A 23,877-nucleotide genomic window follows, 5' to 3' on the forward strand; every position below is an offset into this window, starting at 1 on the left:
CTTTATCATGTGCATAATTGTCACAGGAATAGTGAAGGATGAATGAATTTCAAATTTTCTTCTTAAAAATCTGAAAAATGTGGCATTTATTTGTATTTAACTGCACAGGTAATGGTTTAAAAAAACTACATTTCAATGTCATTTCAGTCTTGTGGTGTAAATGTCGATTGCTGGCTCTCTATTCAGTTATGGAAATACTTGAGAATAGGAAACGATGTGTTTATTTTTATATATATCTTAGTCCTACTTCATGTTGTCACTGAAGTGATTTCTTGATTCTGTGGTTTTGGCAGAAATAAATATGTTGTGAATCAAAGGTAAATTAATGATTTAATAGGATTAAAACATTTTTCAACTGGAGCCAAGTCAGCTTTTTTAATCTAATAAGTAAAAAAAAAAAAAGAAAACTTTTGCATTTTGTATTTACTCAGATGATCTTTATTTGATATAAAAAATTGATTTGACAATCTGCGTGAAAAAATAATAAAAAAGAAAAAATATAACATTTGTACAAAACGCAGAACAAGAATCACCAGAGGCATGAAGTGCACACCTTGTCCTAGGTAAAAAACAACAACAAATAAATAATAAAAAAAAAACAAAACAACAACCTTGTATTCATGGAGGAAACAAAATGAAGGACAGAGCAGAGGTAGGAAGATTGTTGCTTATATTTCTCTGTTGTGATAATATCAGAATAGAAAAACTTCCTCCCTTTTTAATTTTTTACTGCCTCAGAGGAAAGATGGTTAGATAAGAAATGTGAATCTTCTGTGTGTGTGTGTGTGTGTGTGTGTGTGTGTGTGTGTGTAAGGCTGCCATCTACTGAGATCAATTTTGATGCTAAATAAAGTGACAGGAACAACGGCGCTGCCTCATCCAGATCAGTCGTGGCTGATAGAGAGGATCCTGCTGAGACGGGTAACAAGGTAAATGAATTGCAGTTTATTAACAGCTCCTTCTCACACTCCATCGGAGCTGTGAATGTTCCTTCAAACTTGTCAGTGACAAAAATGTCAGAACTCCTTACGAGCTGCGATGTGTCCTTCAAGTTTCAAGTGTTCCACAGCAGCATTAATAAAGCCTCCTCTCAGCCGCGTCGACAATCCAAACCAGTGGCGTACTGTACACGAGGAGGAGGGCTGGTTGCTAGGTTGCATATTCCTTCAGTTGCGAAGCGCTGTGATGCACTGAGATGCTGCTGTGTGAGATGTGTACCCACTCGCGAGGCTCCAGTAGGGCACCGCTGCATACAAAAAAGACGATCGTAAACACCGACTGCGACATGTAGTTGTGGATTTCCTCTAATCAGCCCCCCGACATTGGGAAGCAAATATAAAGGCAGGCTCTCCAACGGACAGCTGGACAGGTCCCGTCTAACCGCCCTAACAAGGTGAGCAGATGATGAGAGCTGTTGTGGTGGATGTCAGCGCTTCTTCAGGAGGAACCGACAACAACTGGACTGGCACTGCTAATAAGGTGTCAGAACAACTCTGCCCTTCGCTGGGAGAACAACCGTTCGGCTCCCACTCAGGACTGCTGCAAAGTCCACATGTTCCAACCACAACAGGGAAGAGCTTCACACAAGGCAGAGTGCAGCCTGGACATAACATCACCACATTCCCCCATCAAGAGATGCTGTGGGTTACTCAACCGAGATGGGAAGAGGGGGGAGCTGAACATCTCCTGTACACAGAAGCAGTGGAACAAGACTTAACAATATGATCATTTGACAGTCCTTTGTCAGACAAAACTTCAGTTTCAGTGATGCAGATGTTATGAACAGTTTCCCGACAGGAAAAAAACCCCCCCCCCCCCATTCCTTTTCCACTTAGCGATTTCGCCATGTAGAAGACTTACACACACCTGTGTTCTGTAAGGCAGGGTAAGGTTGAGTAAAATTAAACGCAGAGGTTTGCCATTTTTACTGTAGTGAAATGTAAACACCTGTGTTCTACATGTCTGTGGTTTGGAACATTCTGGATTAGGAGAAGATGGCAGCCTTTTGGAAATCACAAGAGCTAAACTGTAAAAATGAGACAAACATCTGGCTCTCAGTTTATGAAATGTACACAAAGATGGACTCAATTATTCAGACACTTTTTTTTTCCATTTGAGGAATGTTTAATAAATGACTGCTGAATCTGTTGGAGATTTTGTGAACTTTAGGTTAAACGTATGTCGTTTCAAAACCTGCCAAAAACAGGTTTTGAAGTCGTGTGCTGATATTTGATGAGGCGTCAAACTTATTTTCTTGTTAAGCCATATCAAGGTCATTAATGTTCTCAAAGGGCTGGTTGTGTCAGAATGTACCAACAAAACCCCAAAATACACTTAAAATATTAATAAATTGCTGTCTGCAATCGATAAATACTTCTTAAAATTAAATTTTTTTTAACGTCTTTGTACATTGATGTAATTTGGTAATACACTTAATAAAAACGTTTGTCATCACTGACAGAATAATATTGAAGTACACAACTGTTATGTTGAAGGGTCCATCTATGTGACCCTCTAGAGGTTTTGAGTTTTATTACATTTGTCCAAGAATATGACTAAGAGAAAGTGTATTTCTTTTTTTGCAAGCATCTTGAAGGAAGCTGATTTAATTTACACATATTGTTGTTGAGAAGCAGAACGTTTTTCTGAAATGGGGTTATGCAAGAAGTGATTGGCGTCAGGAACGTCGTGAACAGGGGCAGTAAATGACCTGCACATAAAGCGTCAAGACTTTACATGAAGATCAGCACAACTGGCCAGAACGTTGTGAACATTGCGACAGAATGTTCCAAAGTGTAGACGACAAAGTAAACAAAACTTTATCTGCCTATTTTTACGTTGACTTGAAACATCTAAAGACAATACGATGAACCCGGCTTAGTGACTGTCTTTGTTTTATTTGTCTGCTGCTGCTGTGCTGAGGCTTATTTTGCAGCCTGCATTCTAATGAGACTGAAAGCGAGCAGGGGAGGGAGAGCGTGGGGGGCGGCGGCGGTAGCGGGTGAGGAGGAGGAGGAGGAATTGTGTAACTCTGAGTTATATAACACAATATGCATGGCCTTCTCTTTCTCTGTCTCCCAGCTCCTCAAACAGGGAAACACAGAGCGCAGCAAGCAGCGGGAGAGCGTGGAGGGCTTAAAAGGGTGCTTGTGTTAATGAGGGCGCTGTGTAGAGATGTGCGCCTTGCTAAATAAAATCATACCTCATTACAGCGGGGTTTCTAATAACACCGGCGATGAGAATAAGTTGTTTAAAAAGTGGGGAGACGTGAAGGTCGAAGCGCCGGCTTGTCCTAGATGAAAACCCAACCGTCAAGTGGCGTTCAAGTGGGCTGACTGGGTAATTAGAGCCAATGAAATGTTACTGCTTTCGCCCTGATGTTGCATTCGGCTGGACATGTCCGTGGATGGGAAGTGGGAATCAGCCTCAGCCGCTACAGGAAACTGTGAGCGTGGTGCTGTCTGGGTTTATGATGCTGTTTTTGAAACAAACTAATTGAGTCAACGGTTTACATTTATTATTTACAAAGTACAAAACTGCAACAGATAATTAGGGCTATGCTAAGAAAATAAAAATAAAATGACAAGAATAAAGTCATGGTATTACGTGAATAAAGTTGTACAAAGATACAGTAAAAATGTTGAAATAAAGGTTAAATAAGAAATAAGTAAAATTATGAGTATTCTCATATTAGTACAACTTTCTTATTGTATTAATTCTACTTTATTCTCATAATATTATGCCTTGTACGAGTTTACTCTCGTAATATTCTAATTTTATTCTTGTAATTTTATTTAATTTTTTCATTTTGTATTATTAGTACGGCCGCAATTGTACAAAATCACACAATACAAAAAAAAGAAAAAGAAAAATGCATCAACAAATATTTTATAAAACTAGACCGAGTGATAAAATATTACTCAAATACAAGCAGCATTTTCAGACCGATGCTCAAGAATAGTTGACTTTGACGCAGAACGTTTCCTCGGTTTTCTCCTCGGAGTTGTTGACGTAAACCAGGATCTCTGCCGAGCCCGAACTCTGGCTGGGAGCGAATCGCAATCCGATCGTGTAACTCTCTCCACCGCCAATCTGAACACAGTGAACAAAACAAATGCATCCCCTTTACTCTCCGGTTCTTTTTTTGTTTTAAACAATATAAGCTCTGTATCAGTAAGTCTGTATGCAATCACATTCAATAAAATATGATTGCAGATAAGGCAAGTTGGTCAGATTAAAAGTACCTTTCGAAGATAACAACCTTTAAGCAGATATTAAATATATTTTTCCATTTACTCACATTTCTGTAATATAAAATGCATTTTTATTGGTTTAACATTCTAATTTTACATGTCATGTTTTTTGTAAGTGGAAAATCATAATTAAACACTAATGGCTTCCAAAAACCCATCTGGGTCTGATTCGTCTATGTAATGTTTCACTTGGTGATAAAGTTCCTGAAATAAGTGGGCTTGCCAGCAATATTCTGATTTATCGAATGGGTCAGTATATGTTGATGTCCTGAATCAATTTGAATCATCAGATCAGATTCAGTGTACTTCACCCTTTATCATCGCTTAACTGGAACTGAATTCAAATGTGTTACAACTCAAACAATAAACAAGTCATATCTGTTAAGCTCTTCAGCAAAAACCGAACCGTATGTGTCGAGTCAGACAGATCCTCAGAAACAAATGGAAAATTGATGGCCTTGTTAGGTGAAGCGCTCTCAGAAGGCTGTAGCTGCTTTCGTAACAAAGCTAATCGCATGTTGGAATGGCGAACTAAAGTTATCCTCCGCAAACACCAGCTGAGACGCCCGTCACTGACGGCTAGAGACCCTGCAGCATTTATAAACGCCGGTGAGCAAAACGCAACAGTGATAAAACGTAGTGTTATGCCACTGCACTTTAAAGCTACTGAGGCTTTGTGCGTACATATTATATTGATTTTATTAAAAGTTTAACTGTCAGATTAGGACTCCGTATCGCAAAAAGCCAAGATGACTTGGATCAGGAGAAAATAAATAATAAAAAAATAAAAAAGGTGTCCACAAAAAGCACATGGGTTATCTGCATGGGACATTTATACAGAAATTACTTGGAGGTTGTGTTTGTACAGTGTGTATAGTTTTGACACAGCATGAAGAGAAAAGCCACAATAAATTGAGACTTGTGAACCCCAAAAAAAACAAAACAACAAAAAAACTGTTCAACTGAGTTTCTTAAATCCTAACAATATAATATTAATGCTGGATGTACAGTGTGTAAACTTCAAACCAGAATTGTGTATGTACAGTTTGCTGATTTTTTTTTTTTTTGCCTTAACAGAAGAAAAGCTTGTAAATGAGCACACTGGTTTAGCTTTATAATGAGGCATTCCAATTGGTTTCATACAGCTCTGTTTATATTATTACAGAGGTCTGTTCCAGTATATCTGTGTTCGATAAAGACAGAAGCTTTGAGCTCGATGCCATGAATCTGTGGCTGTGAATTTACCAACGCTGTGAAGCAAATAAGACCCAGAGAGCCCAATAAGGAAAAACTGGCCAGAATATACAGGCTGCATGTTATATACTGAGCTGAGACCATCCTCTTGAATGAAATAGTAACACACACAAAAAAAATCAATTTATATAAAAGGTCAGGATAAGGTTTAAAATTTGTTAAATGGGACACGATGCTGCACAGACACAGCTTTATATACATTAAATTAACAGTTTCTATTACAAAAAACAGCTGAACTGCTTTTTCCAACAGCTTTCCAATTTAATTTCACGAACGTCTGAAAGGAGAGAAAGAAGTATCGCTCCTCTGTTGTTGTAACTCCCTGACACTGCCGTCCTCACCTCTTTTTGTATAAATTACCAGTTTTGTCCACACAGCCTGCAATTTTCATTGTTCTCACTAATTAAAGAGAGAAAGTGCTGATGTTTTTGTTGTCGGGGCTCATAGCCCACAAGGTCATAAATTAATCTTTTTGTTTATATTCTCACGGTATTTCTATCAGCCATTATCCGTTTTTTGTTTACATAACATCATGGGGGGGGCGGGGGAATAAAAATAATCAAAATGTGAAATTTACAGAGCAATTACTTTCCTTAAACCTTTATGTGATTTACCGTTTTTCTGAAGCTGTTATATAAAACAGAAAAGACAATCTTCTCGCTTGCTTGAGGCAACAGGGACAGCAGATCCTTCATGAGACACCTGGAGATTCACCAGGAAGGTGGGAAAAACAGAGGCTGCTTTTCACTCTGCCCACCTCATTTATAATGATGCACCGTCTTCGGGCCAAACACAGCAAGGCTCCTTCAATGTTTATGTGCAAACTGGCTCCTATTGCGTCTCACATATTGTGTTTGTCTCGCTTGTTTTGCTATTTTGTCAAACCTAAGCAAATGATAAGGAAATGACGGCAGCAACCTAAATGTTTCTTTTTTTTTATTTTGATGAGGGAATAAATCAGCAGGAGAGGCTGCAGCCGACCACACAACAACAAAGCAACGTAAAGAACTGCTTTGTACTATTCCCCCCCATCTGATCTGAAAACAAACAAGCGCAACACTCGTCGCAGCTGAGGCCCAAACAACAAATGTGTTGAAATCAATGCAATCTTATTCACTGCCAAAGACAAATGTACATATCTGCAAGACTCTCTGAGATTAATGGTATTCCTTTTAAAGATGTGTGACAAGTATAAGGGTGTCTACTACTAATATTCATACAATATTTTATGCTTCACATTTGAAGTAGACCAGAGCATTTAAAAATATACTTTGATGTGAAACGTCACTCTTCAAAATGAAAATGATACGTACAGATGTAAGATAATCTTAATATCAAAATGGCTACATATATTTTAATAGTTTGAATCAATTGAAACAGGAAGAGGACCGAAGAGTGAGAGGGAAAAAAAAAAATGCTTACTGGTAAAAAGTGCAACAAAAGATGATACAACAGTTTCACAAGGATAAACAACCATTAGATAAAACATAAACGCCTATTGGTTGGTTTTGGGAATGAACACAGAAAATTTGTTCCTGTCCTCCACTACAAACGTAGACCTACACTGTTTGCTAATTTCTACTTTAACTGGAACAAAAGATAAAAAATTTGCCATACTATTAGCTATGGGGAATAATCTTGTGATACTATGAGCATTCGGCACTTTTGAAGCAACTGAGAACCTTATCAATGTTTCAAATAAAAGTATTGTTGCCTGTTGCTTTAAACCGAGAAAAAGTGTTATTATTCTGCCTATAAAAACAAAATAAGTACCCAACAAAATTAATAGAAGTGGTTTATCAGACACGAAATGAACCTTCGTTCAAAGCCATCTCAATTATCAGATCTAAGTCCTGTTAAAGAAAAAAATCTGTGGTAAGCTAAAGACAGAGAGACGTCGTCTTCTCGAGGACCCAGGACACTGGATTAACTTTTCTGTCCTTCTAAAAAGAATAAAACTGTTAAAATTCCAAAAAGTGCGGCACTGGAGAACTAGAGAAAACTATTAGGTTTTATAATGAATTTCCCCCTCCTACCTAAATCAATATACTCAAACCAAAGCTTGGATTCCTTATTTTACCAGCAGCGATATTACCACTTCTGCAAGAAAAGATTCATTTATTTTAAGGCTGATTACACATCTTTCCCAGGGTGTCAATAGGTGTGGGGGCTGCCGTTTTATTTATTTAGCAGTGAATGTTAAAGAATTATTCGTTTATGAATAATCAATATGTTGGCTAGACCTTTCTCCAGGTTTTAGCAAGATTAATTTTGTGCAGATAGATAAAATACAATCAGCAGTGTTGAATGAGAGCCGGGTCGTGAGTAAAAAGGTGATTCCATCTCGAGGTTCCAATAAACCGTCACTTTTAGCTCTTCTACAGTTTATATTAATCAGGAGTTTGTCACAAATTGTAATGACTTGACGTCTGGTGGGGAAAAAAGGATTGATGTTTCACTTTCTGCGCACGCATGTCACGGATCATCATCAACACAGAAATTATTCACACCGTGTTAACAAGATTAATCCTATAATCTAGAGAAACCATCTGTGGAGGACACCTGACGAGCTTTGGTCAAGGCGTTAATCAAAGTATTGATTTGGGTCTTAATGAAGCGGAGAGAACTGTAATGCCTCCTGCCTTATCTCACCTGGAACTTATCCTCTCTGAACTGGAGCAGGTCGGGATGGTCGGAGCGGAGCAGGAACGTCTGTGTGCTGGTGTAAGGGTTGGTGTAGGTAATTTTTCTGGAGCTGCCACGCCCATTACCAGCTGGGACGGACACTTCGAATGCCTGCACACACCCACACGCAAACGGTTTATGGCGTACTTGCTTGTCACTGACTTGTTTTGCAAAGTATGGTTAGCTATAGGGTCAAAAAATAAAAATAAAACACAAGGAACAGCAGTAAGCACTGGAAAAATGTGAACTGCACAAGAAATAGTTTAAGTTCCTAAATGTACATTTGAAATTACGAAGAAAGAGCAACGATCAAAAGTCACAACATGGTTCACGGGTTACAAATAAATCTGGAAATGACTTTTTGGCATTAATTTAATATCTGAGAAAATAGGAAAGAAAACTAACACAGCATATCTGAAGGTTTCACCAAATCAAACTTAAGACTTTTAAAATAAAATGCTATCTTGAATTCTATTAAATTAAAACTGTAGCTATGAGGGATGGTTGGGGGAACTTGCTGCATTACAATCAACTGCAGGAAAAACTCTGAATCTGGCTTTCGGCTTCTCACATCGCATATCGCTCTTCACAGCCAACGGAAAAGTTTTTCTACTCAGCCTCGTCTGTGTTGGCAGCAGAAGTTGGTCATTGACAAAACAGAACATCATCCAGCCAGCTGCCGATAAATTTTCACTTATTCATGATAGACATAAAAAAAAAAAAAAACTAGCTTGCAAGCTATATTAGCTATATTAGCAGATCGCTGGCTTCCACTGCCTTGAGTCTCAGAATGCAATGAAGATGTTTGCATGAAACTCAAAGTACAGTGACAAAAAAACTACAGTAAATAGAAGAATTATGATTAACAAGTTAAAGACCTACAAAGATTTTTTTTTTTAATGAATTTAAGACATTTTAAGACCTTTATTTTAGACACTAATTTAAGACATTTTAAGGATGCGCAGACAACCTGTGCTGTAGGTAGTCAGACATCAGTGGTGTCAAAGTAAATGGATGACAATGTTGAACACATATATGAAATATAAAATTAAGATAACTAAATGCAAACAAAACATACACTGGAATAGAAGCAAAGAGGGGTGAGAGAGAAGCCCACCCCCCCGCTGCGTAGCAGCAAGGCTTTTAAAAAATGTCAATATTGAATGTTATTGCATCTTAGAAAATGTTATAACTGTGTAGATCCATTACACATAGAGTGAAGCACATTATTTCAAGCCTTTATTTCTTGTAATTTTGATTTTTTTTTTTAATTTTTAGCTGCCACATTTGACCAACAACAATTTCGATCCTCAACATTTCTCAAAACTTTTATATAAAAGAAAAAAAAATCTAGACACAGAATTTCTTTTCAGAGAAGTTCAGAGAACGATCCTCTCACCTTTGACAGGACAGGACGGTGGACACGGAGACACAGGAGCCAGGCGGCCACCAGCCTTTTCTGATCCATGTCCACAGCGTTCACATACAGGAAGCGGCTGCCAGCCTGCCATGGCTGAACCCTCAGCTGGAGCTCCTGCACAGCGGCGGGAGGCAAAACAAACACACCGGCCGGGTCCACCTGCAGAGGAGGTGAGGGCGGGAAAGGTTGATTGGACCTGGCAGCAAGGTGATGAGATGCTGGTGATTAGGTTATGAGAACGGCGACGACACAATGAAGGTAAGCAGAGCCATTGAACAAGTGGCAGAAAGAGTGTGACAGGACAAAGACGAAGGGGTGGAAAGGGACGGGGCTAATAAGACGGGGAGTTTAAAAGAGTCAGAGAGAAATAAAGAAGGTGTCCTGTTTACTGAGAGTGGGCCAGAGAAAAGTAAGATGTGGTGAAAAAGGTAAAGAGAAGGGAACAGACAATGAATCCAGAGACAGCAGAGGAGGAAAAAGTGACATACACAAGGATGTGAGATTGAGCTCTACTGTGCAGCTGTTTTTCAATCTGCTCAGAGAAAAGCAAAGCTATTCTCTGAAGCTGAGCTTTATCCTGTTTTGTAAGACTCCTTCAGTGCATTCCTCAGTCAGCCAAACCTGCTGAGAGCCAGATCAAAGCTGCCACTGATGCATACGGTGAACTCTTTGAAAAATACATCTGTCACTTTCTCAGACGGTACCCTATTTCTACAGGGTAAACATGTTTGGGTCGCACAGTGAAGCGCGCAGGAAAACCGTGACAGTCTGTCATCCCCTTCTTTGAATATGGGTGAGTATTATGAAATAACTCTGACTGAGAAGCACTGTCTGGCTGCTCCAGCTATCAGATATGAAGAAGAAAACATCTATTGAAAATAAAGGGCAATATGCTGTGCACAGAGCACATTTCCATGTGTTCACATAACCAAGTCTTTTTTTTTTTTTTTTTTTAGATCTGACATCATTGCAAAATGCAGACAAACCTAAATTGAAATGACACACGCTGTCGGTGCACACTTCAGTCTCGCTAATGACTTGAATCTGAACCGAGGGGCTATTGCAAAGGAGACCGCTGTTATTCGCTCCATGCTGCTCGAAGAACAATTAGCAGAAAATCATTTTTGGATGTGCACTAGGAACAAAACAAAAAAAAATCCCTTGCAGCTTCTCATTTGATATGTAAGGTTTCAGCTGGCTTTGCCCAATCAACACAGAGGCACAGACAGCAAACATAAAGAGGAATGATATCCAGAAATTAGAGGTCCTGTGACATTTTCAGATTTTTTTTTGCAATGCATCTAAGCGCAAAGAACTCATAATAACTGAAATGTTGGTCCAGTGGTGCTTGTGTGCAAAATGTTCTTTGGATAACATGCAGTGACAGAATAGCTTATGAGAGCAGGTGGCAGGAGGGACACAACACTTTGTTCTCCAAGGTAAACTGTCACAAATCACAGTTTATATAATTAAATGCAGTCCCATAATTTTGGGTCCACTAACCGAGTTTGCACTGGATCCAATTGAAAAAAATGTAAAACAACTCTCCAGCAGAGGTCTTTTTCTGTATATGTTTTAGTGACTGTGTTTTCCACTTTTCCTAATTACTGTTGAGTCAATCTTCCACAAGTACATTTAGTTTATTGCAACTTGAAATCAAGTTGAACTGAACTCAACTTTTGCTAAAAGTTGTTTTCTATCACAAAGGTCTCCCATCGACCAGTGGCTGTAGTGCTTTCTGTGGGAATAGTAGTAAAAAGAGACTTACTTAATTATTGTTGACTTTAGATTCTGTTATAATGGTAGAAACAGTTAATATCTTGCTGGCAGTAAAATTCAGAATTACCCAGATCCCAATGATTGCCACAAAATGGAGGTAGAAGGTCGTAGGCCAACAGTTTTCAACACAAAGAATGGAAGATATACAGAAAAATATTGAAAAGTAAGTCAATGTGAAAATCAAGAAAAAACAAACAAACAAAACAAAACGCTGTAATGCTATTGTAATACTGTCTGAAACGATTTGCATTTTCTCCACCAGAGAAAATCACACGTTTCACAAAGGAAGACCATTGGTGGCACATAGCCTCCTACTTCTATTTTCCATGTAGATAATTACCAGCTTCTCTGTAAATGACTGCCCAATGCAAATGTAGTGACAGCTTAAAGATATGTAAAATAGTGTTTGTACAAACTACTGTGATGTTTTTAAGATTAGACTTATTTTAGGCCACAGCTTCCGTCTTTGCCCCTCTCAGACTTGCTAGTACAGCATCTATAAAATAGTTCTCATTCTCTTGGATGTTTTACCCTTGTGTTGTTTTACAAATCAGTCACAATCAACAACATGTGGCTTTTTGGGGAAAAAAAATGACAGAAGAACCCTTTGCAACTGGTGGTTGAAGTCTCACAATGAGAGGAATGGAGATCAGGTGGGGACAGTGACTGTGTGCAATGTGCTCACATTCAAGCTTCATTTTAAAGTCACAATGAGAAAGCCACTGTTGGAGAAAACTCAGCTCAAGGCTTGACTAGAGTTTAGCATGTGAGAGTCTCCAGGGTCAAGTGGAAGAAAGGCTTTTAGTCTGATGGACCAAAATTATTATTTTTTTGCCCATCAGACGAGACAGTATGTATGACACCAAACACTGCACATCACCACAAACATGGTGATGTGCAGTGTTTGGTGCCCATGATGCATCATGATGCTTCTCAGCTGTCGGCCTTGGAAGGCTAATAAAGATAGAAGCTAAAATAAATGCAGCAAAAATATCAGGAAATTCTGGAGGACAATTTTTTTTCCATCTCCAGGTGAACTTACAGCCTTGGAAACATTTGTCTTCCAGCAGGGCAACAATGTGATGAATCTGGATAAAGCTACATAGAAATGGTTTGAAAACAACAAGATGGAGGTTCTGGAGTGGCCCAGTCAAAGCCCCGACCTCAAAATAACAGATAATTCATGGCAGTGCTTGATATGTTGCAGCCTGATAGCTTGAACAGTTTTGCAAAGAAAAATTGAGTAAACCAGGATCAGCATCAGTAAATCAGCATCCAGGTGAGTACTGACTTGAAGGGTGTGAATATCTGTTATTTTATGTTAAATGTCTTTTTAATTGTTATTTCTGTATAAATCAGTTTTTACTTTTATAAAAAAAAAACTAATTTCGTCACTCATGAACAGTTTGCAAATGCAACAAAAAGGGTAAAGTATCCAAGAATTATGTGTAGTTTTTATAGAAACTATAGCTTTAGCCTCCAACTATTCTCAGTTTACAAATAAAAATGCCATGAAAATTATCTGCTGCAGGTGCGACTGTAACTTTACAACTTTTTAACAGCAGATCACTTCAAGAATGATCTATTATCCTGTTAAGATGGCGCATTGAATTGCTGCAACTGCAGACTCTAATCCTTCCTTGTCATCTTTTTCAACATGCATTGTGTGAAATAATTTTACACTGATGCTGTAGAAATTGATTCAGCTACTTATCTTGCCCAACAATTATTGAATAAAAATGCTGAAGTGAGCACATTAACTTCAGCAAGTGAGCATATTATTTTCTAACTATTTTAGGATTCAAGTTGTGTTGTGAGGTACAAAATACTGACAAGTTCACTTCATTTCATTAGTCATTTAATCTAATGACTAAATGAAATGTTAGACAAAACATTTGCTTTATTTTCTTTAAAGAAATATCATTGAACAGAGCAAAATCATTCTCCAAAATGGAAAATTCTATTTCTAGTGGTTTTAAATGAATGCGCTTTGGATAGTTTGTCCAAAAAGTCACACCCTAAGCTAATTAGATGACTCCTAAATTAGACCCAAAGGAACAAAAAACCTATTCGACAAGTAATTGGCACATGGCAAAGCCAGAGCAACAAACAATCTCCAGACAGGATGATGCAGCCAATAATGGCAGGAGCAACATGAGCACCCAATAATTGAGCTGTTGCCATCCATTGGAGCAGAGAGGGAGATATTATGTATCCACCAGATCGCCAATTGGCAACAAAACATGACGGAGACACACATCAAGGTTAGAAAGCTCACGGAAAATTTGGATACTGAATAGAGCCCTGATGATACACAAGACAAGAGATGGGGACAATCCGCTCAAATATCTGTATGAGATAAGATGCAGACATTGTCATTCTTGGACCAGATATCAGGCTGACGTCGCTGATCCAGACATGGCTGGCTTTTACCCAATATGTTTTAAAATATCTCCTTCTTTGGAGTTATTTTAAAGTCAAAGGTAGATTTTTGTTATTTAGTCCTTGTAAAAAAAAATGTATAGTAGCAAATGTGTAAGTGTGACAGTAAGAATCTCAGTTAAACAGCAACAGCAAACCCCAAAACATTTTACTGTTTTGAATGTTTAACTTCTGTCTGCCACGTAAGGCTTGGACATGTCAGGAGAATGTTGACACAAGGTAGAAACATGTACAGTTCAAAACAATATGTAGATGCTAGAGATGCTAATGGTGCTAATGTCTAATCAGAGCTGTTAAAAACAGCTTAAAACATTTCACTATCAAATTTCAGGGCTTTCTTGGACTAAAATAAGAAACTACTGCTTTATTGAAACCATCATGCGTGACTTTTCTCAATCTTTCATGTACAAACACAAATATGCCTTTGCTCACGAATAATTAATGTTTGTTCATGGTAGAAAAGCTTGCTGTGGAGGGAGTTTATTGCTAGCTTTTACAGCTCTTCAGACCACTTTACAAACATTTACACACCAATAAAGTTAAAGGTTTCAGAGCGCCAGTCTTTTTCACGCTGCAGTCGTGCTCTGACTGCAGTCATTTGCGGTTTTACCAGCCTCCCCAGTTTCAGCCGTCTTTATACAGATTTAGCAGTTCTTTCATATGATGTTAATATAAGCACAAAATTACCACTTTGGGGCCTATTATGTAAATATTAAAATGGGAAATAATAATACAACTGAATGCTGACAGTGATCATGTATTGTTTTTGTAATTAGTTGCAACACTAAGATAAGAACTACACTAAATATTGAATTAAAAACTCCTTTAGTCTGTTTAATATGCACTGAATGCGTCAAATCATAACAAAACACAAAACTGAGTATCAGAATCTCTATTTCCGACTTTCCTAAACCTAATTTATTAATTTATTGTCACTTTAATTTAGTTTGGGTTAATAGAACCCAAGTCACCCACAACATGCTTTGTTATATCAGCTAAAATCAACACAAAATAAATTCACTTTACTTCTTTACAAATTAAAAACAGTCTACCTCAATTTCTTTGGGGTGTGACAGGAAACATTTGATCTTGCGAACGGCCTGTTTGCCCCTCAGAACCAGTGACTGACAGGTTCTCTGGCCAGTCACGCAGCTGAGGTCCACCCGCTCCAGAAAATGCACGTACACCTGCCAGATCTGAGAGGGCGCCGCCTTCCACTTGTCACTGTCAACAAAGACAAAAACAAGAAACGCATACGGTCGAGAACAATTAAGGCCCCCACGGAGATGCGGCAGGTGCAGCTTGAGGTTGGAAATCATAAGAGCTGATCAACAGCTCTGCGAGCGTTTTAATAAGCACAAACATCATCGCCAATCAGAGCTGAGATGAAGGGAACAACGTCTCAGGAGCCATAGCTGGATGTGAGAGTGGGAGGCAATGTAGTCACCTACTCGGTTCTGCTCAGCACTCGAGGAGCCTTTGGGGATATTTGCAATAGAAATAAGGCAGAGTGAGTTTTCAAGGGTTGGTGGAACATCAGTAACATTTGGAGCTGCTGATGAAATGAAGTGATATCTTCAGATGGTGAACAGATGCACACACACAGAAGAGCATTTGGGGTTTTCCAGTCACACTTTCTTTTAATTGTTCCAAACTCACACCACAGTGTTAACTACTGAAAGCAGTGGATAATAACTTTAATATTTGACGTCTTAGACGTGACATATATTGCGAATACTGTCGTTCTCCATTCAGCTATATGTACAGCTTTGATGGAAAATGAAAAGCACTTAGTTTAAGTAGTGGTTTAAAGTGTTTCAAGGGATTTATACTTACTGGCACTCTTTTCCCTCTTTTTCTCACAAAGTCACAGAGGCAGATGAGAAAGCTGGCATGAGAAGTGTGCACCTGCCATTAGGACCAACTCGGGGTTCAGTGTCTTACCCAAGGACACTTCTGCGCATGGAAAGGAAATGCTGGGGACTTTGCCACTAGCTTGCTTTACCAGCTGAGCCACTCTTATAGAGTGAAATAAAAACTGTCTGCAAGTTTGTGAACAACTGCTGGTAGCTCCTGTACAAAATGATGCCTCTACATTTAAAATGGCATCTACAGTCTGTATCATTGGTTACATCATTTTGGAAAAAATAGGATCTAATCTCTGAAGGCCTTGCAATTGCATCCAGATGCCTTCAATTTGTAACAATTTATATTTCTTTAAATGTTTCTGTTGCGACAAACATAAAATAGCACATAATTCTGAAGTGGTGAAAATGGAACACATAATATATATTTTTTTAAATTAAGCTTTGAACAAAAGGCCATGCAAGGACTAATTAGTCCTAAATGAAAGTGCAATCGGTTGCTTTCAGAAGACACTGAATGTGTGAACAGCAGAGAACGTCAGCTGTTCTCTGAAATCCTCAGAAGTTTATAAGGAAACATTAATAAAGAAACAGCAAAGTGAGCAAAAAGGAACAGGTCAAGGAGAAATATATATATTTAAAACCATTTCTTCCTTCTCAAACATCACAACAAAAAAATCTAATAATATACATCAAGGTGGCTTTCATGTGAGAAAATGCAAAAAAAAAAGATGTTCAATACTTTTGCAAGACATTATATGTCTTATTGAGGTTCAGTGTAGAACAGATTATGGATTCTGTAATATCCATAATTCAGGTCCACTCTCACAAAGAGGTGCCACTCGCTTAGAGAAAAAACTTGTTCAAGCCTATATCAACATTTCAATTAGTTAAAAATGGACACTCCTTCAGGCTAAACTGTGTTTGTATTCACTGTATACAACCTGCCTGGGCAGCAAACAATACATACGTGAAAACCATGACAAAGAACATCTTTATGTGTGGACTGGGACTCCCTGGTACTTTTAAGTACACATCCTGAGGCTCTCCAGGAACCTAAACAAGAACAGCAATTAAGAAAAACATGTTAAACTGGAGGCGTAAAATGACTAAGAAAGCAATGAAATGTATGTCTCCAGTATGGCGGTAGATAAAAACTCATGCCTGGGGAATTGCAAGAAAAGGCCTTCTACCTCTTTAATCACTAGTGTAGCAATCTGCAAAGGCTACTGTGGGTTACTTGTGGTCAGAACAGAAACATGCAGGAAAGTAATGATGTCTCACCAGCATCCTCGTCTGGCAGACGATATTAGGGTCACTGCAGTGCACAGAAATATCAGAGCAGGAATTTGGGTCTTCGGCTGGTTGACACACAAATAAGGAAAACAAAGAAAATGTTGATGCTTACAAGAAAAGGCCACAGTCAGATGGCACATCTAATCATCATTTATAAGAACACGTCCCAAAAATTAGATTATCATCATGGACTTTTTCAATCTTCTCATTTCCATCCCCTGCCTTGGTTCCCCAGGTACCGCTAAAATGCAAATTAAATTCCTCTGTGACTGAAATTAAAAAAAACACATTTATCTCCTGTAGATCTTATATATATATATATATATATATATATATATATTCAGTGCAGCACAAAGGAGCGTTGTGGCTTAGGGAAAGATCGATGACAGGAGGTTGTCTGAAAGAAGCCTAGCAACCTGTTGAGCCTTGCCACGGCGGCAGGCGGATGGCCTTTTTAAGGAAACAAAGTTCAGGGTGGTAAAGTCGGAAAGTCTGGTCCACAACGTGGGGCGTTGGCTCCACGTTGACCTGGCAGATGGCCATCGGCTTTCCATCGTCTGCTCTGAATGTAACCTGTGGAGGGAAGAGGTGGAATATCAGTGGGATGCACTGCAGGCTTGAAGTCAAATTGAATTTTCCTACATAAAACGACTAACAAAGGGCTGTTCTCTGTGGGAAAAGAGGATGAGAGGTAATTCTAAATAAATCTTTCACGTAGAATATCAATAAGCATGTGTAATAAACGCAGCATAATGTTAAGGAAAATTTACAGCATTTCAATCACCTTGAATGTGTGCAAACCTGGCGAATCGCGTACAAAGAGTTGCGTGGATTTTCTACTAAATTCTAAAGTACGCCAAAGTCAATAACAAAAACTCTATAACTTATATTTTACTGTATGGTTGTGACTGCAAACCACAGCATTCACAGCACCACAATCATAGTTCTTGACAAATGTTCCCATTTGAATCAGGCTTGTTCTGGAAAGCACCTACTTTAAAAAGTGTGATCTATATCACTAATCTGCACACATCAACTGAATTTATTCATATTTTCGAATATATTAATAATTACTGATTTTTTCATAGAACAATGGAGAAAAAAGCAAAAATTACATTTTCAATCATACTGTCAGGTTTTTTTTTTATTTACCATTAATAAACTTATTGTGACTACAATAAATTAAAACTTTTATAAGACATTGTTTCACAGTAAACAACAATACAATACAATAAATGCCCACCTCTACTGCACATGGACAAAAAAATATGCATACAATTGTTCGTACACATGGATTCAAGCACAATGCCTGTGAATATTTTAATCATTGTGGTATCAGCAGGTGGATGAGGGAATATCAGACTCCTCCCTCAATACGGCTCCATTTACATATACACAAATAGATGTAAAATAATCTTTGCACGTTCAGTTCTCTCGGCTGCATGGTCAAATATCATGTGTTCTTGTGAAAACAGGGAAAACCAAGCAGGTCGTGAGTTGGACAGCATCAACCTTTCATTTTTTTATGTGTCTTATCACGCATCCGTTAAGGTTGTGCAGCACTTAAAAGGATGTCACACACTATTCCAGAAAAACAATGCAGAAGTGGGGGATGTCTATGTTCATTCATAAAATCATTGTAAACTCGGATTTCATCAGGAAGTAGGTGGAACACCCTGAGAAGCTTATCCAGTTAAAACAGGAAATCCACTTGAAAGATTGAAAGTTCACTCACTTGAACGATATTATACAGTAAAAACAAGATAATGTCTTCACTTCTCGCCTGCTGAGTCGTCATCGGTTCCAAAACAAACTGCTGTTCACCAACCTGAAGGGCTCCCCACCTCCTTACATTTGCAGATCACATGTGTACATTTATTTATTGGTAGATCAATACGAGTAAAAATTCACATAGAAAAACATTTTCATCCTGCAATGACGCTTTTAGTAATGTGAGCATGGTTGATGGCTCCACATACATACATGTGTACAGTGACTCTGCCATGCAACGCTGCAGGAAGAGGATGTGAGCAATGGACAAGAATTAGAGACAAATAGCTTCAGGTCCACCAGCTTGTTTAATTATGAGATCCTTAACCAAACTGGGCCTCAGATGTTCAGAAAAATTAATTCTCTAATTCCTTATTTTTATGAACTGGCATAAAAAAAAAAAAAAAAAAAACTATAGATATCACAACCATTTCCTAAGGAAGTCAACAAGAACAGTGTCAACTAGAATACCAATTAGTTGTGTCTAATTATTTAAATCTTCAATGATCATTGGATAATGCTTTGAAGACTGTTGCATAAAGTAGCCAACAGCATGTGCATTAATCAGGATGTCTTTATGCTATAGCTTAATCACTTATATCATTATAAACGGTCTGTTTTATATCACAGACTGTTTGTAACAGGGTTCTCAGACTTTCTATCCAAAGGACCAAACTGGATTCCAGAAGTGAGAGCCAAAACAACTCAGATCAGCAAATCCTCTCTCTTAAACGTGTTTTCAACTTATGAGACAGACAAATGGCACTTTGAGTTTGGAATTGTCAACTTAGAGAAAGTTTAACTTAACTTGATCAACTTAATTATATTTCATGCCTCAATAAATAAAGTGTTTATTTCAAACAAAGTAGTCAACAAACGTACGCCCAAAACACTTAATTGTTTCATTATCGAAAGAGAAAAAAAAAAAAATCTATAAGGTTGCATTATTTCTTATGAGTACTACGAATACAACATTGTTTGAAGTTAAATTTGGGTAGAGACAAGAAGAAGAAAAACTGGGATGCGATGCGTTTTCCCCCAGCACTCTAAACAGGCAAATAAAATTCATACCAAAGCAACCCTGAACATTGTCAGGAACGTGTCTGATTCTTATGACTCAGCCACGGAGGTCGGTACAACACCTCTCCAGAGTCTGTAAAAGCTTTCCGAGTTTTGTTTTGCAGTCAATTTATGGTTTAAGTTAGACTTGGAGGTTTTCTTGCACATTTTTCTCGGTGTCTGAAGCCTCGACTTGACCTCTCCCTTCACTCAAGTTCCTAATTAAATTACAAACTGCGGAGACAACAATCTGAAAAGGGGGATCCTTTGATAACCTTCTCTCCCTTTCAGAACATCAATTAGGTGAATTTCCCGAAGGCTAAGGAGCTTCTTAGAGGAGCTGATGGATCCCAAATTGGGACTCCACTGAAGAGGCTTTTAGGCAGCTTATTGAAAGTTGCATCACTGGTGAGAAAGACAGCTGTAAAAAGCTAATTACAATGCGAGATCTTGGCACAGGTCAACAAGAGCTTTTCTGCTAAACTGTACCTTAGCTCCTCTTCTTATGTTTATGCTTTTTTGTGTACAGTACTCAGAAAGATGTAAAAAAAAAAAATACTTTTAAATTATTCAGTATTCTAATTCAATGTTCACAACATTGAGATGTTGAAAAGTGATTTAAAAAAAAAAAAAAAAAAAAAAAAAAACTTAAAGCAGCGCTTTCAATCTGTACTTTGCTACAATACAAAGGTATCCCCAGCAGTCTGAAAGGCAAACATTTCCAGTCCTGGAAGCTAACTTCAAACAATTTGCTTGCTGAACGCAGAGCAGCTGTCCAAACCGTGGGAGTATCAGCTTTGCGGCGACATGCTGACCTGCAGTTGTAGCCTATATCTGCCGATGTATGCTGACTGACAGCGGGGCCAGAGCTGGCATACTGACAGCTCTGCTGTTGGGACTTGTCAGTTTTAGCGGGATACAGATTTGATCCAGACCTGACCTCTTTGACCTGTTGACATGATTTTTATTTATTTTTTCTTCTTTGTTTGTTTGCCTGCTCCGACTTGCAGTGCTGACCGACTCAGAAAATACACAAACTGGAGGAAAGGGCTGGGGGCGGGAGTGGTGCACAAAATACTTGGCAGACTGGCACATATTTATCAACCCTGTGTAATGCGATCGAATCAAAATACTGCAAATGAAAACCAGGAGGATCATGGTGTAAGGCAGGTTGATGAGGACATTTGAAGACACTGTTTGTAAAGGATTAAAGCTCCATTCTGCAGATACATGGCTCAGTTCTCTGTTTGTATCGGATCATCAGAAACATTGCAACATCTTGTTAGCAGCTGTGACTCTTAATACGAGACCAAAGATAAACATGCAAAGACTCCATGTAGATGAAAACAAACACCCTTAACACCCTTTTCCACCATGAAACATGGCAGTGGTAGTGTCATGCTTTTCTTCAGCAGGGACTCGAATGCAGGTGTTAACACCAGATGGAGTAATATGGAGCCTGATCCTGGATCAGGACAAAGACACAGAGCGGAGTCGAAGCTAGAATGGAATAGTTTACAGGATTTCTGCAGGTTTCACCAAATCAAATTTGACGCCTTTTAAGACATTTTTAAGTCTGAATTTCATTCTCACATTTTGTGTATATTATTTACGATAACACAAAAACATTTTCAACAAAACTAATTCCCATTGCCCACATTTGTGGACATCAACAACAAAACTAATGGCACGAAGTCCTTCTGTCCATATATGTGTACGTCATGTTTAGCAGCATGGTAAATCTCTACAGATACTAAATTTTGTAAAATTTTACAACAACAAACACTGAACACTTTTATAAATATCTGAACAAAAATCAGCCATAAAATTTGATTGAATTTTTTACCAGAGCAAAGTTTGGATCAAAAGCTGCCATGTGGATTTTGAGGTGTGTTATCAGCCATCTTGACTCTAACCTGTAATGTGTTCTACTCTACCACTACCACTATGTGGCAGTATAACGACCTCACATGTGGACATCAGGCCCCATATAGGGCAAAACTTTGCATTGTGGAGTAGACTACCCAAAATGTGTTGTCCACATATGTGGATGCCAGGTCCTAGGATTTTGAGACTAACAGATACATCGATTAGAGGCTAATAAAGAGAAGTTAATTTAACCACAGATTTTTACTCTTTTGTTTTGTCTGGCTAGTTAATAGTTTTCACTATTAACTAGTGAAAACTAGTTAATAGTTTTCACTTCCTTTTTTAATGACATGAGTGTAAAAAGTGAGAAGGTAAGAAATGCTGTCCTGGCATGCCTCAGGGAGTTGTCTGTGGGTTTGTGTGCATACAGACTGTGAACTTTATGATGGAGCTTAAAGTTAACTGATAAAAGCTTCAGATCCAAAAATCTATTCAATAGTTTGAGATTAGGCATCTTTATCCTCTTTTGCCATGTCTAACCCATTAAGACATTATGTAACAGATGGGCATGTGACTTCATTTTGAAGCCTAAGATGTATCTTTACATTAAAGGTTTCAGATAAAAGGTTTTTCAAAGGAGAAAACACAAGCACATCCGAGATAGCTAGAAATCTGCAGCTGGAGATAAAACTAGTTCAAGATCCATAGAATATTGTACAAGGCGTAATGGGACACTGTGTACCTTGATAATTTTGGCATTAATAATGTTGGACAGCGTCTTCTTGGCCATCTGGGAACCTTTGCCTGTAGGCAAGAAGCTTGGTCCCTGCAAGGATTCGATAAAAACACACACTGTTATCAAAACTGAGCCTCAACATATAAACACCAATTTATTCTCAGGAAATACAACATTTACAAACCCCACCAAGAAAACTGTAAATGGTAACAACAGACAACAAACGAAGGGCTTCAAGCCACCAGCAATCCTCTGAGGATTAAACAACATCTGACGTAAGTGACACTTGTTTTGAACCAAACTTGTGACAAGAAATAAAATGAGAAAGCCGGAGCGTCCTTTAACTAGATCAGCTGTGATTACTAAACACTGAGGTGCGGAGACATTTTCCTCAAGTCTTAGCCTCGCTCCACATTTTTTTGCACGGCTTCTTCGCAGCTGAGACACATATTTGATGAGCTCACGACCAATATATTTCAAAAGATGTTAATGTACTTGAATCAGCATTAACAAAACAAACAAAAAATACTAGTGTTCAGAAGTCCCTTTGAGTTTTCTCACATAGCATAAAGTCTGTTTCCTACGGTAAAAAAAAAAAAAAAAATAAAAATAAAATCTTTTTAAACGTTATATTGTAAAACAATAAAGACGGGGAGAGGAAAAAAAAAAGAGAAATCTCAACAACAGTTCATTCAAAGTCACCCTCTGATCTGAACTTCACCTGGACAGATATGGTGTGGTTGCATAGGAAACTCTGGTACTTCAGGGGAATGTGGACACTTTCTTTAGGCCGGAGATAAACCCTGGGACCAGGAGCTGCTTCTTCCATGTGAAACATGTTCTCCTCCAGCGGGGTAGAGGTTTTCGTTATTGCTTTGAAGTAACGCCACTCCTCGGTGTCAGTGATGACGCTGGATGAAAAGATTAAAGGACAGAAATGTGATCAAAGCAAGTTTTACATATTTTTTTAGATCACAATGCGACTTCTTATGCGATCAAAATGGAAACCGTGTGGTAGAGCTGAAGAGACAAAAAAAAAAAAAATCTGATTTCTGTTTCTGTAGAACCACCAAATGCTGGTACGGAAGAAAGCAACTTTGGAACATGTCTGCGATTCGAGAGAAACTCCAAAAAGTACCAAAATGGGTACATCACACATTTAAAAGAACATATCTGAAGACTTGTCATAAATTCAATATAAATTTGTAAGAAAATCCATGATCATGTATTAAAGAACCATCTTGCTTTCATGCAAGCCCAACAGCGGTTTAGGATCATGACTCACTTTGTTTTTCACTTTTTCTTTTTAAGAAGCAAGTTGCTGTGGAAGATAAGATTAAAATCAATCACTTAGCTGAACTACAAACTGCAAATCGAAGCCTCTGCAAATTTGACAAAACTTGCATCAGATCAAAGTTTCTGTTGTGAGATGACTGTCATATATTACTA

At 38.3% G+C, this 23,877-nt stretch overlaps 1 protein-coding gene across 2 annotated transcripts in view; it reads right to left on the minus strand.

Annotated features, from left to right (window-relative positions):
* Nucleotides 1-729: 729 nt before the first annotated feature.
* Nucleotides 730-23,877, minus strand: part of nphp4 (nephronophthisis 4) — a 106,756-nt gene continuing 83,608 nt past the window's right edge. The window contains exons 13-22 of one of the 2 annotated variants that reach the window (XM_015051833.1): nucleotides 23,150-23,339; nucleotides 22,435-22,518; nucleotides 17,411-17,567; nucleotides 16,983-17,059; nucleotides 16,669-16,754; nucleotides 14,886-15,057; nucleotides 9,592-9,771; nucleotides 8,160-8,303; nucleotides 3,946-4,092; nucleotides 730-1,686 (exon numbers count right to left, since the gene is read on the minus strand). In XM_015051833.1, coding sequence (XP_014907319.1) covers nucleotides 3,952-4,092; nucleotides 8,160-8,303; nucleotides 9,592-9,771; nucleotides 14,886-15,057; nucleotides 16,669-16,754; nucleotides 16,983-17,059; nucleotides 17,411-17,567; nucleotides 22,435-22,518; nucleotides 23,150-23,339 — 1,231 coding nt within the window. In that variant the 3' untranslated portion in view covers nucleotides 730-1,686; nucleotides 3,946-3,951. Of the gene's footprint in view, nucleotides 1,687-2,574; nucleotides 4,093-8,159; nucleotides 8,304-9,591; nucleotides 9,772-14,885; nucleotides 15,058-16,668; nucleotides 16,755-16,982; nucleotides 17,060-17,410; nucleotides 17,568-22,434; nucleotides 22,519-23,149; nucleotides 23,340-23,877 lie in introns of those variants that run through there. The other variant, XM_015051834.1, reaches the window with a different exon arrangement.

This window comes from Poecilia latipinna, unplaced genomic scaffold, assembly GCF_001443285.1.
Source record: "Poecilia latipinna isolate Pla-1442-1.1 unplaced genomic scaffold, P_latipinna-1.0 Scaffold1069, whole genome shotgun sequence".
Taxonomy (NCBI): domain Eukaryota; kingdom Metazoa; phylum Chordata; class Actinopteri; order Cyprinodontiformes; family Poeciliidae; genus Poecilia; species Poecilia latipinna.